Consider the following 13,661-nt stretch of genomic DNA (forward strand, 5'->3'; position numbering starts at 1 on the left):
TATACATCCAAATCCCCCAAAAACTAGAGAATGTTTCTACCTTGACATAGAAGTTAAGAAATCAGTATATACCGAATTTCATTTTCTCTCAATCGATCTTGTAGTGCTTGCATTGCAGGGCTTAGACTGCAAAAAAGATGAAATTATTAGGGGAAAAAAATAATAAAAATGGAAAATACAAAAATAAAAAGAAAAGAGAGAGATCTTTTTTATTCCGACCAATATTCAATCAACTTGCACAATGAAGCCTGGTACGTAGAAGTGTGGTGTATGAAAGTAAGAGGATGCACCTTCCCATCCCTGAGATAAAGAAAATTACAGTCACCAAGGTAAGGAAGTTAACATTAACAATAGAATTCTTCAGTAAATCTTTCATACATGTATTTGATAATAGCATATTTTGCATAAAATCATCACCTCATGTTTTGTAAAATGGCCTGGTTATATGCAGTACGCTCCTCTTCAAATAGTACATGTTGCAGTTCCGTATATGATGATAGTGGGGAATCAATGTTTGTAAGGGATGTAGTCGGCAAAACATAAAGAGGGATTTCTTTTCTTACATATTCTGCACCACTGTTATCAAACAAAAACCATTTGAGGTCTCAATATCAAGAGCTGCCTTTCGTCAAGCTCTTCAAAGGTAAACCATAATTGACCCATGGACATGCATTTTCATAGAACATTAATTAAGACGGAAAGATCAGTATCAGACCATCTTTACATTTATCATTATTTACCTACGTTCTCTCTAATAATCCAGAACTAGAGTTTTAACAAATAAGGTTAACTCTTAGCAATAGAGATAATGACAAGCATACACCAGAATGCTTATCCCCATGAACTACCTGATTGTACTTCTCACTATGAAAATTACAGTGTATAACATATTATAAAGACGTAAATCATAGAGACTACGTGAAAATTAGCTGCACAAATCAGCTAGCCTGTCCTCTAATAGCAGGTCATGGGACACATGGAATGTGCAAAAATGACAGTTGAATATTCCATCAAGCTATTTTCCAAGTTGGGGCTGATTAAGCAGTGGAAATCTCAGTGCTTGAGAATGATCACTTTGCAGAGCATTACAGTTACTTACAAGGGTTTATTCAAAACATGGTAATCCAAATTCAAAAGAACATATTTTTGTTCCCAATAGTAAACATCCATCTCGAACTTTGATCTTCATCCTCATAACCAGGATTTGGAGAGCTGAAATCCGAAAATCCCAAACTACAACTAATAATAATTAACATGACATTATTGGTTGAGTACATACTCATCTGTACCTCATATCCAAATTGAACGATGCATGGCTTCCTGCATACTTTCTGACATATCCATAGGATCGACATCAACAGTGGCGTTGTCCAAAATGTTGGAATTGTAGTTTCCTCCACTTTTTTCTCTCCCTTGATAACTGGCAGCATCAGCATTAGCAAAGAAATTCCCCAAGTCCGAAGATCTTCCCCCACCCTAGCCAAGTAAGCATATATGGTCAGAAGAAATAAAGGCATCAGAAGTATTTGTATCCCGTAAAGCAATAATACATATATCAAGTATAATCTTTACTGGTACTGGTAGGAATATCCATCTCTCATACCATCAACCTCGAGCGTTTCAGCTCACAGCCATACTTTACCATACCAATAAAAAGAAAATAAATAAAAGCACCAAAAACACTTCCTTTATGCAATAGTTACCATATACCCAAAAACATTTGCAGAAATTACGGTTTAATTTTCCTACAAACTTATTTTATAGAATAGCGATGAAATACATTTATATCAGAGATAAAGCCTACCCAACTAAAATAAAACACATGGCTAAAATATAGAGATAAACCTATACAAAAAACGCCTGAGTCTTTGTCTTCTTTATTCCTTGCTATGGTTCTGTTTTTCTTTTTCCCACCTCACATCACTTTGCTGCAAAGCGTAGGTTTGTGTTATCTTCTCATCCTTCTAAACTGTGAGGGGGGTTTTTTGGCTTCCTCACCTCAGTGAGATGCATTTCTTTTCACCCTACCTTGTACCAAGGTGTAATATACTATTTTTTCCCTCTTCTGCAGCTCAATTTGATGTGAGGGTCTTGGTTATGGTTAGCCTCACCCCACTGGCCAACTTTGTAGTGATGGTTAAGGTTTTTGGGTATCTTCAAATCACCTTTGTGCAATATGAGTCAGGATAGTTTCACTAACTCCAAAATTGGTTAAGAATTTCAGTAGGAGTTTGATGTCATGGTTTGTCCTACGATGATCAGGATTGGAGTTGTTTTTCTCACCCATGGCTGTTTGTGGTAGCCAGTTTGCAGAAAAAATTATCGTGTTCTCTATCTGTCATCATTGCATGACCCATTCAGTCATTTGAGATGCTCAGGCCATAACAACTGATTCCATGTGAGAAATTCAGGGTTTAAATCTAAGCTTTTTTTTATTGGACAGCAATTTAAAAAAAAAAAACAGAGATGAGCATGACCTAGGCTCTCAAGTAACTAAGCAATAAAAATCTATCTGAGCAAAATAAAATTAACAGCTCAAACATTAAAGATAAACTCAGACTAAAACGCCCAAGGCATCACCTGAAAAAGTTTGTAGTTTTGTTTGAGTAATTTCTACCCAAAAAAAATTGCTATGCATTCTCTATTACCCCTCTTACCAGCAGAGTTATATCCAATACGCAGGACCCCACAACCATCAATTTCCTGCTAGAAATACATCCTTTCACTAACATTGAGTTAGAATAAAGGGACTCCTCAAATCAAACACTGAGCATAGCTGGCCTGATATCCAGTAAGCATGATTAACACACAGAAGCACTCCGTAGAGAACAAGATTGTGCTTCAGCAAAGAAATGAGTCAAATATTTAACCACAAATCTAAGTCACAGTTCCTCCACCACAACCAAAAATATATTAAAAAGAACAGAGAGCTAGAGGAAGATTAAAAGCCTTTATCACATCAGATTTTGTGGTTGTATGGCCAAGAATACTCTATATTTGTACCTTATTAGCTCCAGTAATCTTTGAATCACCAGTATCCTGATCTGGACTCTCTGCCTTGAAGGAACCAGATTTTATTGACACATTCTCAGAGGAACTTGGAGATGGATCAAGATCAATAACAGAGCTTCTATTCACAGGAGATGCAGGTATAGGCCTTGAAATTTGACTCTGCTTCCCGTCAGATGACTGGAAAGCAATTACTTGAATTCTTCCAACCTATGTACAGTTGAAATTTACTTCACGTTAGATTTAATGAATAAATATAGCATGTTGAAATTTACTTCACGTTAGATTTAATGAATAATTATAGCATGAAAGATGCTTCACAGTAATCACGCATTCAAGACAAACCTTGCTTGCATCTTCACTGTAACAAGAAAATATCAATCCAATAAACCCAGAATCAAGAAGTTGATACATCCCCTGAGTTCGCACATCTGCAATAGTGAAGACAAGATACACACAGTCTTTGTGCACAAAAATAATATAGGCAGTAAGGGAAAAAATAAAAACAAAGAAGTTCCTTAGAAGGCAATAGTAACCTCTGGTAAATATTACAAATGAGAAGGGAAAGGATTAGAAATGTAAATGGCATATATATTGTCTTTGTATCCTTTTTACATCGATTGTTGATGTAACCCTCCACTTGACTTCAATATCTTGCCTGGTGATAGAATTTTTTCATCACTCTACTTGTATGTACAACTAAAAGTCACACAGTCATACTTATCCATAAAGAAATCAAATGTAATTCTGATTTGTGTCGCATGCTCATGCTAGTAATTATGCTAACTATAAACTTAATTCTTCAGTTCAACTTAAAATAGAAAATAATACGATTCCAAAATATGGCAAGCATGCAGTGCTTAAGTTACATGTGCCCCTTCATGTCTAAAATTGTCACCCAATCTCTGTTAAAACAGATTAATCACATCTTACCACTTAAACAAAATTGTCATTCCGTACTTGGGTTAAAATTGTGCTCAATGGCATATCATGAAGTATGAAACATGAACAACGTAATCTCAAAATCCTTTGAGTTAATTATGTCCATTAGATGTTGATGATCTTCACGACTATTGAAGATTTATCAAATTGATGAAAAGAGAGGAATTTGAAGTAGTTTGATCGCCCAGCACTTACCAACATGGGAAGGAAGAACCGTGATATGAGGATGTGAATGGTACCAACCAATCACCCTCGTTGTTCTACCAGTTGATATGGTCATTCTGTGTGATAAAGTTAATGATACAACAAACCAGAAAACTTAAATTTTTTTTTTTTAAAAAAAAAAACCAACCAAGAAGGGATTGCCATTCATGATCATCAGAAAGTTGAAAGGTCACTGGAGTGAGATTTTTTAAAGCTAATTGAATTGTCAGGATGGACAAAGAATAAAAGCAACAGTCTCAGGATGACAAAATGTGGAAATTAAAACCAAATTGAAATTAACTAAAATATGCACATAAATAACAGGTATGAATCAGGATATCTCAGCTAGAGCAGATGCAGCAGCCAACTGTTCAGGGTTAGTCTCTACTCGGTCCTTTCGTCGATCAGACCTTGTTTGTGGAGATGCTCCCCATATTAACGCTGTCACATTCCCATTTTTTGAATGCTGGATCCACAAAACTATAAATTAAAACACAGGCAGAAAAAAAATACTGGTAAACAGGAAAGTTACTGGGTACAAAAAGAGAACTAATCAATCCCGTTACTTCAAATAAATCTTCAAGGCTTACTCAATTTGTGCAAACCAAAGATTGATGAAGCAGTAACATATTTGCACAGATGAGAAAGATATACACTAGGTTCAGACCTTCAAGTAACTAGACACAAGAAATAATTATATAAATTCATTGTTATTGAACAGATATATCAAGAATGCAACTGTCTTACAAGTCATAATGACTGTGCTCCCTCCTTGTCATCATTCAGTAATAATTCAAAGGTATCAGGCATTACGTCAACGAGCAGAATACTCTGTTGTTCTTAAGAAAAATGATTTAATGCTATTATTAGCACTTCATATATTAAAAAAAACAACAAAAACATACCCAAAAAAAAAGGAGCTCTAGCTAATGAAAACGGATCAACAAGAACAATCAAATTGCCAAAGGAGCAATACCCCCAACTTGAAAATGCTAGAAAATGAATAGAGACAAAAGTGACCACAGGCTGATCACTTACTTTAAGCATATAGTAGATCTTAATAACATGATAAGGGGTGCACTGTAGGAAAGCATTGGGTTTACCACGATGATTAATGATTTATGATTCACAAAAACTCGTGAATCAACATGCTTATCACATGTTTGAGAGAAGAAACAAGGTAATAGAAGTCTGTTAAAGAGAGATATGGATGGCTTGAGTATGGCGCTTAGAAAGAAAAGCAAAAATGCATATACAGTAGATCTTGAGAGACATCGGCATCATAAGAGAAAACTGAAGGATATCTTCAAGAATCAAGCTCATGCATTATTATTATTATTATTATTATTAGACAGAATATTGGACGTGAAGGGTGTACAAATCACAACTTTGTGTGCCGTGAAGAAAAATGTTAGACAAACTAATATCTTATGCTTCTTCCTTGGTATCAGACTTTTCAATGTCCTAGAAATGGCAAAGTTATAATCCATATCCATAATGCAAGCAAACATCTGGCTCATGGGAAGTCAGATAGATGATCAGGAATAAAAAATGAACTCCATCTCATTAAATTAGAGTAACTGTAAGAACCCTTCCGGCCTTCGGTTCCACAGCATATATCTTACTAACCCACTTGAGTCAGGAGCAAACTCCTATTAAATCTTCTAGAGCTCCATTTGATATTAGTCTTCTCGAAACATTGAACTTAACTCGCTAAAAATTACCCTCTATTTCACTTCATTGAACGAAAAATGAACAAAAGAAACTACTTCTATTTCCCCGCCTAGAAATGCCCAAAAAAAAAAAAACGCTAATCCCCCCTAAAACGAACAATTCTATCAGAGTTTGAAGTTTAAATTCAAGAGAACAAGCGAATCCCAGTACCCCCAACAAGAAATACCCAAAAGCCACTAAGAAGCATCGAAAAATTGATGCATAGATCAATGCCCATTGAGCTCAAAATGATTACCGATCAAAGAAAATAGTGGAAATTGAAACATGAATGACCTCGATATCGCCCAGGAGAAGGCCCATGATCTCTTCAGTCTCAGTGGACAATGCATGAGTAACACAAGTTAACCAAACGTCTTCCGACATTTTCACGCCGGTGAGAGACATTTTCGATATCTGTTCCTTTTTCTCCGAAGAAGCGAGACCAAGACTGAGCCTGAAACACGTCGGAGAAACCCCAGCAGTCCGTAAACAGGCCATTACGGCTCCTTTCCGGGCGATGATTATTCTACTCTATTTTCTATATTTTTCTCGATCGTCTATAATTTCTTTGAACAGTGACAATAACAGTAACACGCAATTTGTAGGCAATGGTCAAAAAACACGCGATTTGTAGGACTATTAAGTAGTAACACCACCTGTGCGGCGGGTAAACAGTTATTCCCTTGTTTTACCTGCCTCACACGTGCCACTACAATTAGTTAGTATTTTTACAATATTTTAAAATTTTTAAATATATTCAATTCAAGTCTTAACTAAATATCGTTGTTGAGGGACAAATAAAATCAACAGAATAGAATCAGGTAGTCTTTTAGTTGTTAAAAGAATTTTGAGATGAACACATCAATTATTTTTAACATTTTATGAAATAAAATGCATATAAACTGGGACATAAAACTTTTGAAAATGTGTACTGGAGTCTTATTTATAAAATAAAACGTTTGGTGAGAATTTTGGTCCTTTAATAGGGCACCAAAGTCCAAATGAATTATTTGTTACTTTATTTCCTATTCAATATATTCGTTTTTATATTTTTCTTGTTTTAACTTTTAACTAGCGTAGTTAGTACTTAGTAGTTCATAATTTGAAGAGGTTTAATTTGGGCAAACTTAAAAAAAAAAATCTTTAACATCAAATCTATTTCTAACACTTTGGATTTTAGGTTTGCTTATTCAGACAGACGCTACAACTTGAATTATTTCTTTTCTTTTTTCACAATTTTCAAAAATTAATTTATTTTTTAAAAAATCCAAACAATTACAAGCATTATCCTACTTTTTCACCAAAAGAAATTCAAATTTAAATTTGCTTCGTTTATGATCTTCCCATCTCCTCTCCATAAGCATTATCTCTCTTGTTCATACACACTGATCACTTTATACATCTAGTGATAGAACCAAGACTAATATTAAAATTCAAAGAAAAGTGGTTCAAAATTTCAAAGTAGACATGAATGTAAAATATTAAATTTTATATACCAAATTTCTAGTATTCCCCAGAGCAAGCGATGGGGTGCATTTGCACTTTCAACTTAATGTAACTCTGTTACAGTACATCATCTTTACTATCCCCACTGAACTTATTTATGTTATATGATATATTTCTATATAGATTATAGAGATAGGATTATCTACATAGATTATATAGGATTATCTACATATTATAAAAAATCTATATATATATATATATATATGTAATAACTTCTATCATTAATTTATAAATTATCAACAAATTAAAGTAATTCATACGAACTACCTACCAAGCATGGGCACACGTTCTCCTTACTTAGCTTATTTCTAATTTTTTATGTCTTTTTACTTCAGGGAGATTTTCTTTATTTTGAATTTGAATTTTCACCTTGGACTTCGAAACTCCAACATTGTATTGTGATTTTTTATCGTTAATATATTTTTTGTTTATTATAAAAAAGAAGCTAAGCATGGGTACTCGTGGGTTTATTATTAGAATTATATACAGCGTGTGTATTTGAATACACCAATTATGCTGGCCGGATTGAAATAATGGAATAATTTTAACTTACACACGTACAATGATATTATTGCACCTCAAATGATAAGATTTTCACCATTGGTGTCTGCCATGCGACGTGGCTAACATGTTGAGGTTTCTTCCTCAATCAAATCCTTTCGAAGGATCACCTTCTCCAAGCGCGACACGTGTCCTCAAACGTGTCTTGAAGCTGGACACGTGTTTGTCACCCACAAAACCATGAAACACTATATAAGTACGCCCCGCAACACAGCTCCAACCTCCTCACAGACAGAACCAATCCTCCTTGATCCCTCCGAACAGAGACCTTCTAATATCAAACAGATTCAAACACATTCCATTTCCAGATCCAAACAATGTCGTCCCATGAGCAGAGCTTCAGAGCTGGTGAAACCAAAGGCCGAACTCAGGTAATCTCTAATTTTGTCATAAACTGTCACTTATTTCCGAGTTTACTTTATTAACAGAGCTTGTAAACTAAATTATGTGACTGACACTCACCTCGGCGTGTTGGTGTGGGTAAGGAAAAGGCCAACCAGGCGATGGGCAATATTGGAGAGAAGGGCCAACAGGCCAAGGAGAAGGCTGCAGGGACGGCCCAGGCGGTAAAGGATAAGGCCCAGAACGCGGCCCACAATGTTCGTGAGAAGGCCCAAGAGAAGGGTGGAGCGGCAAATGAGAGGGCCTCAGAGATGGGCCAGTCCACCAGGGAGACGGCCCAATCTGGGAAGGACAACAGTGCAGGGTTCCTGCAGCAGACAGGAGAGAGAGTGAAGGACATGGCACAAAGTGCTACTGAAACTGTCAAGAACACATTCGGTATGGCCCACCATGATGAAGATGAAGCTATCCTACTTACAACCGCAGAAATTACTAGACTGACATTTCACTCTCTCATAAATAAAAGCTACTTCTTTTAATTTTGTTGTTGTTGTTGAACTCTTTTGTTTCCTCGTATGTAATGTCGTAATGCTTTTTCAATTCAGTTTCAACCGTGTTGTAATATTGTTTGTTGTATGAGTTGTGTCAATTCCTCTTTGCAGATTTGTCTTTGCCAAGGACTTCTTTGTTTCATTTCACTTGAAAAATATGCTTACAATCAATCATTAGTGCTTCAAGAGAGCTATTTGGGATATCATAGAATGCTAATCCCAGCAAATTCTTGAACGCATGTGATCAAATCTAATTATGAAATGCAAAGTGAAGTTGTCAAACCCATTGCCAACGGTATTTTAATCAAGAGAATGTTGTTTTAAGGGATTTTGTACATATTTCATACAAGAGACCCTACCCATTCAGGTAAATAAAATCATAATATAGTGATCTTTTATTCTAAGAGAGATTTATACATATTTTATTTTGAAAATAGAACAGATAGTTATACAATCTTAGGACCATTTTAAGTCAATGCTTACCAGAGAGATAGAAAAAATTGAAGTTTAGAGATTAAAATAACAAGTCTATATTACAATGTGTATTGATTTTATAGTCTCAAAAGGGTTAACATATATCTTCTTGTACCTCATTAATTACGTATTGCCAATGACAAAGCATTATCAAAGCCAATATATAAGTAAACAAATGCTTAAAAAGGTAGGTAAGAGAAGAACTGTTTGATAAGCCAGAAACTTTATTTACTCCCACCAAAGTAACCTCATAGATTAAGGAGGCCAAGCCTCTGTATTGTTACAGCAATCAAAACTTGAAGGAAATAAAAAAGAACATTCTAATAGTACAACCAGCTGAGTCTCAAGGTAACCAATAAAAATATAATATGGTAGAATAATACGCCAAAAACACATTCAGAAAATTAAATCTCCTATACCCTATTTACCCATGAACCCTTCCTGCACTGATGAATCTAACTACTCGCTTATCATGTGTCTCTCTTCCCTCTCTCATTTTGTTGTCCCCCCATGTCCCAACTGATACAGATCATGCCATTCATGAGGTTCCATCGAGCCCAAGCCTCGAGTTAAGCCAATTACAGACCTCATCCATCTCTCTAGGAACTGTGTAATGACCGAGACTGCACAGATGCCAAACCAAATTAGTGAGACTATTGTTTTAACTGATCAGTTCAAATTTGATGATGATTTGTTCTGAAAAAGAAGACGAGTTACCCCTCATAGCACTTGAATGTAATGTATTGAAATCCTGCTGAACTTAGGGATTGGGCTGATTTCTCTCCATATTTATAAAGGACTACATCATCATCTGCAAAAGTCAATTGAAGTTAGGCCTGAATTGATGAGGTGGTAGGAAGGATTTTGGAACTTCACAACTAACTGAATCTCTTAGGCTTGTTGAGTTATAATTTTACTACTCTGTAATGAAGATGAACAAGATAAAAAGAATTATGCAGATACATACTATTTCCATGGCACAGAAAAACGGGCAATGAAGCAGCTCGCCTTCTGGCTTCATGTGACACTTCAATCCTGTTCCTTAAGCTCCTACATGATAACCAATGTTCAGCAAGATGGACTTAATGACAAAATTTGGCTAATGATGGTCGTAAAAAATGATGAGAAAAAAGAACCTAAAAGAACATACAATCTGAATGCCATATCATACCTTGATCCTGGAAGCCAGCCACTTAGTCCAACAATTGCTCTTATGTTGAGAGGATATGGAATGCCATTTGAATACCTTCCCATAGCAAAACAAGTCGCAGAATATAAGGCTGTTGCTGCACCCATGCTGAAGCCTCCAATCCCAACTTTCACTGTCACAAAAAACTGATGTCAAATCTGAATCCTATAAGAGACAGGCTGAAAGGGTTATGTAACTTGATCTATGTGGTTTGATTACTTTTTTCCCCATCCTATTTCTTTACACAGAAAGATGGTAATAGACAAGGTAGGATATATTTTGCGAAAATGTAAAACTATGAAGGTAACTGATAAGTAGTTATCCCAGAAAGTACCATTAGCTGGCTCTGTTGACAACAAGTTGGCAATATGTGCAGCTGAGGCATCTAGGCCCTCCCAATCATCTGGACCTTCCTCTGAGAGTTCTCCAACATCAAACCCTAATAAATATTAAACTTACAGATTTGATCATCTCATCATTGATAAAGTACTAGCTACATAGTGCTGATTTAAGCAATATGAATAGGTAGATAAGAAGGGTTTGGTATTACATGCAGTGCAAGGAAAACCGCCAAGTATTGCCACGGGACGCGTAGGAGCGGTGGGGCAAATCCATTTTATCTGCATCATATCAGATCATAAGAAACTTCATATGATAGCATCTAAGACTTGTCAAAAATATTATTAGCTGAAGATGAGAATGTTTGTGTAGAATCATCAAGCCAGACAAGCTCAAACTAAGTCAAGGCATGAAAATTCTTACGTTTGGCAGTGGAAGGGATTCCAGCAGTTGAGATGAACTGCAAAGAAACAAAGCTCAAAATCAGAATCTCAGGCTACTTGTAAATCTTCTGCCATTTACCAAGCGCTTGAAAAGATCATCACTATTCCAAAAGAAGAAGAAGAAGCAATTTTAGCTTTTCTGAATGTTTTATATGAGACGTTACAAGGATCTATTTCTAAAGAAGACAGCTAGCATGAAACCACAAGTGTACTGGTTAAAGTTGTCCAGCATAACTAAACCATACACTAAAATGTTCAAATTCAATCTGTTTTTTGTGATCACAGTAAATTAATAGCATACTTCTGGAACGTAAATGTTGCTGAGGTTCTTCAGCAAAAAAGTCATGCCTAGTTTCTCAGTGGGGCAGAGAAGCATATGAGCAAGTGGTCCCCAACTGAGAACTTAGTGCATGCTCCTAGAAGTCGAACATCCAGCAATTAAAATCATATTATACCAGTTCACAATATATTCCACAACTTTGTCCTACAGGATTTGTTCCATCTAGAATCTGAGCAGGAAGAGACAAATCATTAAGCATAAGGAAGCCCAAGTTTGGAACGACTTGTCAAAAAATTTTCAGAGTCACAAAAGTTTTATCATCCATGTACGAGTGATGTACTTGATTCAAAGAAAGAGGCAATACACAACAAGAACAAGAATATAATCAACTTTTTTATTGGAATAAAAGAAGTGAGTTCTAGATGTAGAGCATAAATTTATTTTCATCTCTAACCGAATATTACTAATTGAATTTACTTATCTCAAAGCTATCAACTTCTTGATCCCTCACATACCATGGTGAACATGAATACGAAGGATAACAAATTAAAGAATACAAAATACAACAAAAACAAATGATTGAGAAATAAATAGACCCCGAGGAGTACAGGAACGTCAATAAACAACGTTAAGGAGAATGAGTGACTAATAGTCATGGCAACGTGAGGAAGGCATATAACAAAAGTGAAGACATAGTTCCATACCTCAAACCATTATCACCAAGACCATGCAGCCAAACAATAGTAGCTTGGTGTTTTCCTTTGGGCCTCACCACATGTGTCTTCCCAAACTCAAAACTTCTTCCAGCAGTTCTACTACCTGCAATTTTCAAGCCAGAAAAGCTAAAACTCAATTACATGTGTGAATTTTAAAGATAGCTTGTACAGTTTAAGAAGATCCGCCGTGCGGCTCACAAAAACAGAGGAAAAGATTGTATAACACAGGACATAGCACAAACAGGTAGAAGACAGTGAAGTATAGAACCAACCAGAGCCCATTTGAGAATGTGCATAGCTCATTTTCCCTGTTGCGAAGTGTTGGAACTTGGAAGCACTCCACCTAGTTATTGCAATATTGCAATGAAGAAGATGCAGAATGGTGATGTCCCTTTATACAGAACGTGTGAATAAGGAAGCTGTGTGTATGAATAGCGTGTATGGATACTGCACCTAAAACCGCCTAGAAGAGCATCTGTGAAAAGGAAAGGTAAGGATAGAGACAAAAGCAGAAAGCCTTTTTGAGGGAATCCTAGCAGAGAAGAGCACATTCATCCGCTCACAAGCTTCCCAGCTAGGAGAGAGGTCTCCCCCCCCTCCTCTCTCTCAGACACACACACACACACACACACACACACAGGAATCTATGCTGAGGGCAGTGGCCAGAACATAAAGCAAACCCCAGAAACAGCAACCGAAGAATATTACTGAAAACAAGAAAGAATAACCTCAGTTTGCGATAAATGAAAATATTTATGCATATATATATATTTTTCCTACAATCATTTGTTTATAATTTCTGCATGATTGATGGATGCCCATTAGCCTCAGACATAAAAAAGAAAAAAGTTTTATAGGACAAAAGGGAAAACCAGAGCAAAATAAATTAAACTTGTGATTGTTTGGAAAGCGAAAGTATGCTTCTTCTAGGAATTTCCTCCTTATTTCTCTACTTTGATGGATGATAAGTTGATAACAATTAAGCTCTCAGTAACCTGGATTTCCAATTTAGAATTGACAAGAAGAAAGCGTGTGAGCTTTTCACTCTAACTTTCCTCTCTCTTGCTTTCTTGCTTGCCACTTAGCTCATTGCTCAAACCCCACTATGTGAAAAGTTTTGTTTGTTCATACTCGTGAGAAACTTCATATAAGTACAAATGCTAGACCTCTCCTCCTAAGCATAGGGACAAGAAAAAAAGGAAAAACCTTTTAAAGTTTAAACCCAATGCTTGTGAAACATAACGGCTAAATATTATTATTATTTTCCATATTTTGGAATCTTTTTAAGCATAACCAAAGTCCAATATTTATCAAATCAGCATTGTAATTTATTAGCAGATAGCTGCACACCTTTTCTGGTGTGTGCTAGATATAGCTTTAGTGGACTCCAAC

At 35.9% G+C, this 13,661-nt stretch overlaps 3 protein-coding genes across 3 annotated transcripts; 1 reads left to right on the forward strand and 2 right to left on the reverse strand.

Moving 5' to 3' along the window:
• Positions 1–53: 53 nt before the first annotated feature.
• On the reverse strand, positions 54–6,436 carry LOC129288629 (uncharacterized). The gene is given in 9 exon segments (XM_054925300.1): positions 54–126; positions 220–300; positions 418–622; positions 1,308–1,476; positions 3,004–3,219; positions 3,355–3,440; positions 4,147–4,233; positions 4,495–4,621; positions 6,163–6,436. Coding segments are annotated over 9 exon segments (1,248 nt in total). The 5' UTR covers positions 6,367–6,436.
• Positions 6,437–8,146: 1,710 nt separating this feature from the next.
• On the forward strand, positions 8,147–8,940 carry LOC129287708 (late embryogenesis abundant protein 2-like). Its single transcript, XM_054923933.1, has 2 exons — positions 8,147–8,306; positions 8,421–8,940. Exons 1-2 carry the CDS (start codon positions 8,253–8,255, stop codon positions 8,814–8,816), a joined length of 450 nt encoding a protein of 149 aa, XP_054779908.1. The 5' UTR covers positions 8,147–8,252; the 3' UTR covers positions 8,817–8,940.
• Positions 8,941–9,506: 566 nt separating this feature from the next.
• On the reverse strand, positions 9,507–12,927 carry LOC129287707 (uncharacterized). Its single transcript, XM_054923932.1, has 10 exons — positions 12,723–12,927; positions 12,542–12,612; positions 12,258–12,372; positions 11,254–11,290; positions 11,042–11,111; positions 10,826–10,930; positions 10,474–10,624; positions 10,270–10,352; positions 10,020–10,113; positions 9,507–9,925 (listed from the first exon to the last, which is right to left on the reverse strand). The coding sequence occupies exons 1-10, from the start codon at positions 12,818–12,820 to the stop codon at positions 9,841–9,843; spliced, it is 909 nt and encodes a 302-aa protein (XP_054779907.1). The 5' UTR covers positions 12,821–12,927; the 3' UTR covers positions 9,507–9,840.
• Between the last annotated feature and the right edge of the window lie 734 nt (positions 12,928–13,661).

This window comes from Prosopis cineraria, unplaced genomic scaffold (assembly GCF_029017545.1).
Source record: "Prosopis cineraria cultivar Desert tree isolate PC_DT_omini unplaced genomic scaffold, ASM2901754v1 PC12, whole genome shotgun sequence".
NCBI lineage: Eukaryota > Viridiplantae > Streptophyta > Magnoliopsida > Fabales > Fabaceae > Prosopis > Prosopis cineraria.

Coding starts and splice junctions, on each gene's coding strand:
- LOC129287708 (XM_054923933.1), top strand. CDS start 8,253: ATGTCGTCCCATGAGCAGAGCTTCAGAGCTGGTGAAACCAAAGGCCGA. Junction 8,307..8,420: donor AAACCAAAGGCCGAACTCAG/GTAATCTCTAAT, acceptor GGTGTGGGTAAG/GAAAAGGCCAACCAGGCGAT.
- LOC129287707 (XM_054923932.1), bottom strand. CDS start 12,820: ATGTGCTCTTCTCTGCTAGGATTCCCTCAAAAAGGCTTTCTGCTTTTG. Junction 12,613..12,722: donor GCTCTTCTAGGCGGTTTTAG/GTGCAGTATCCA, acceptor TGCAATAACTAG/GTGGAGTGCTTCCAAGTTCC. Junction 10,353..10,473: donor GGCTGGCTTCCAGGATCAAG/GTATGATATGGC, acceptor GTTATCATGTAG/GAGCTTAAGGAACAGGATTG.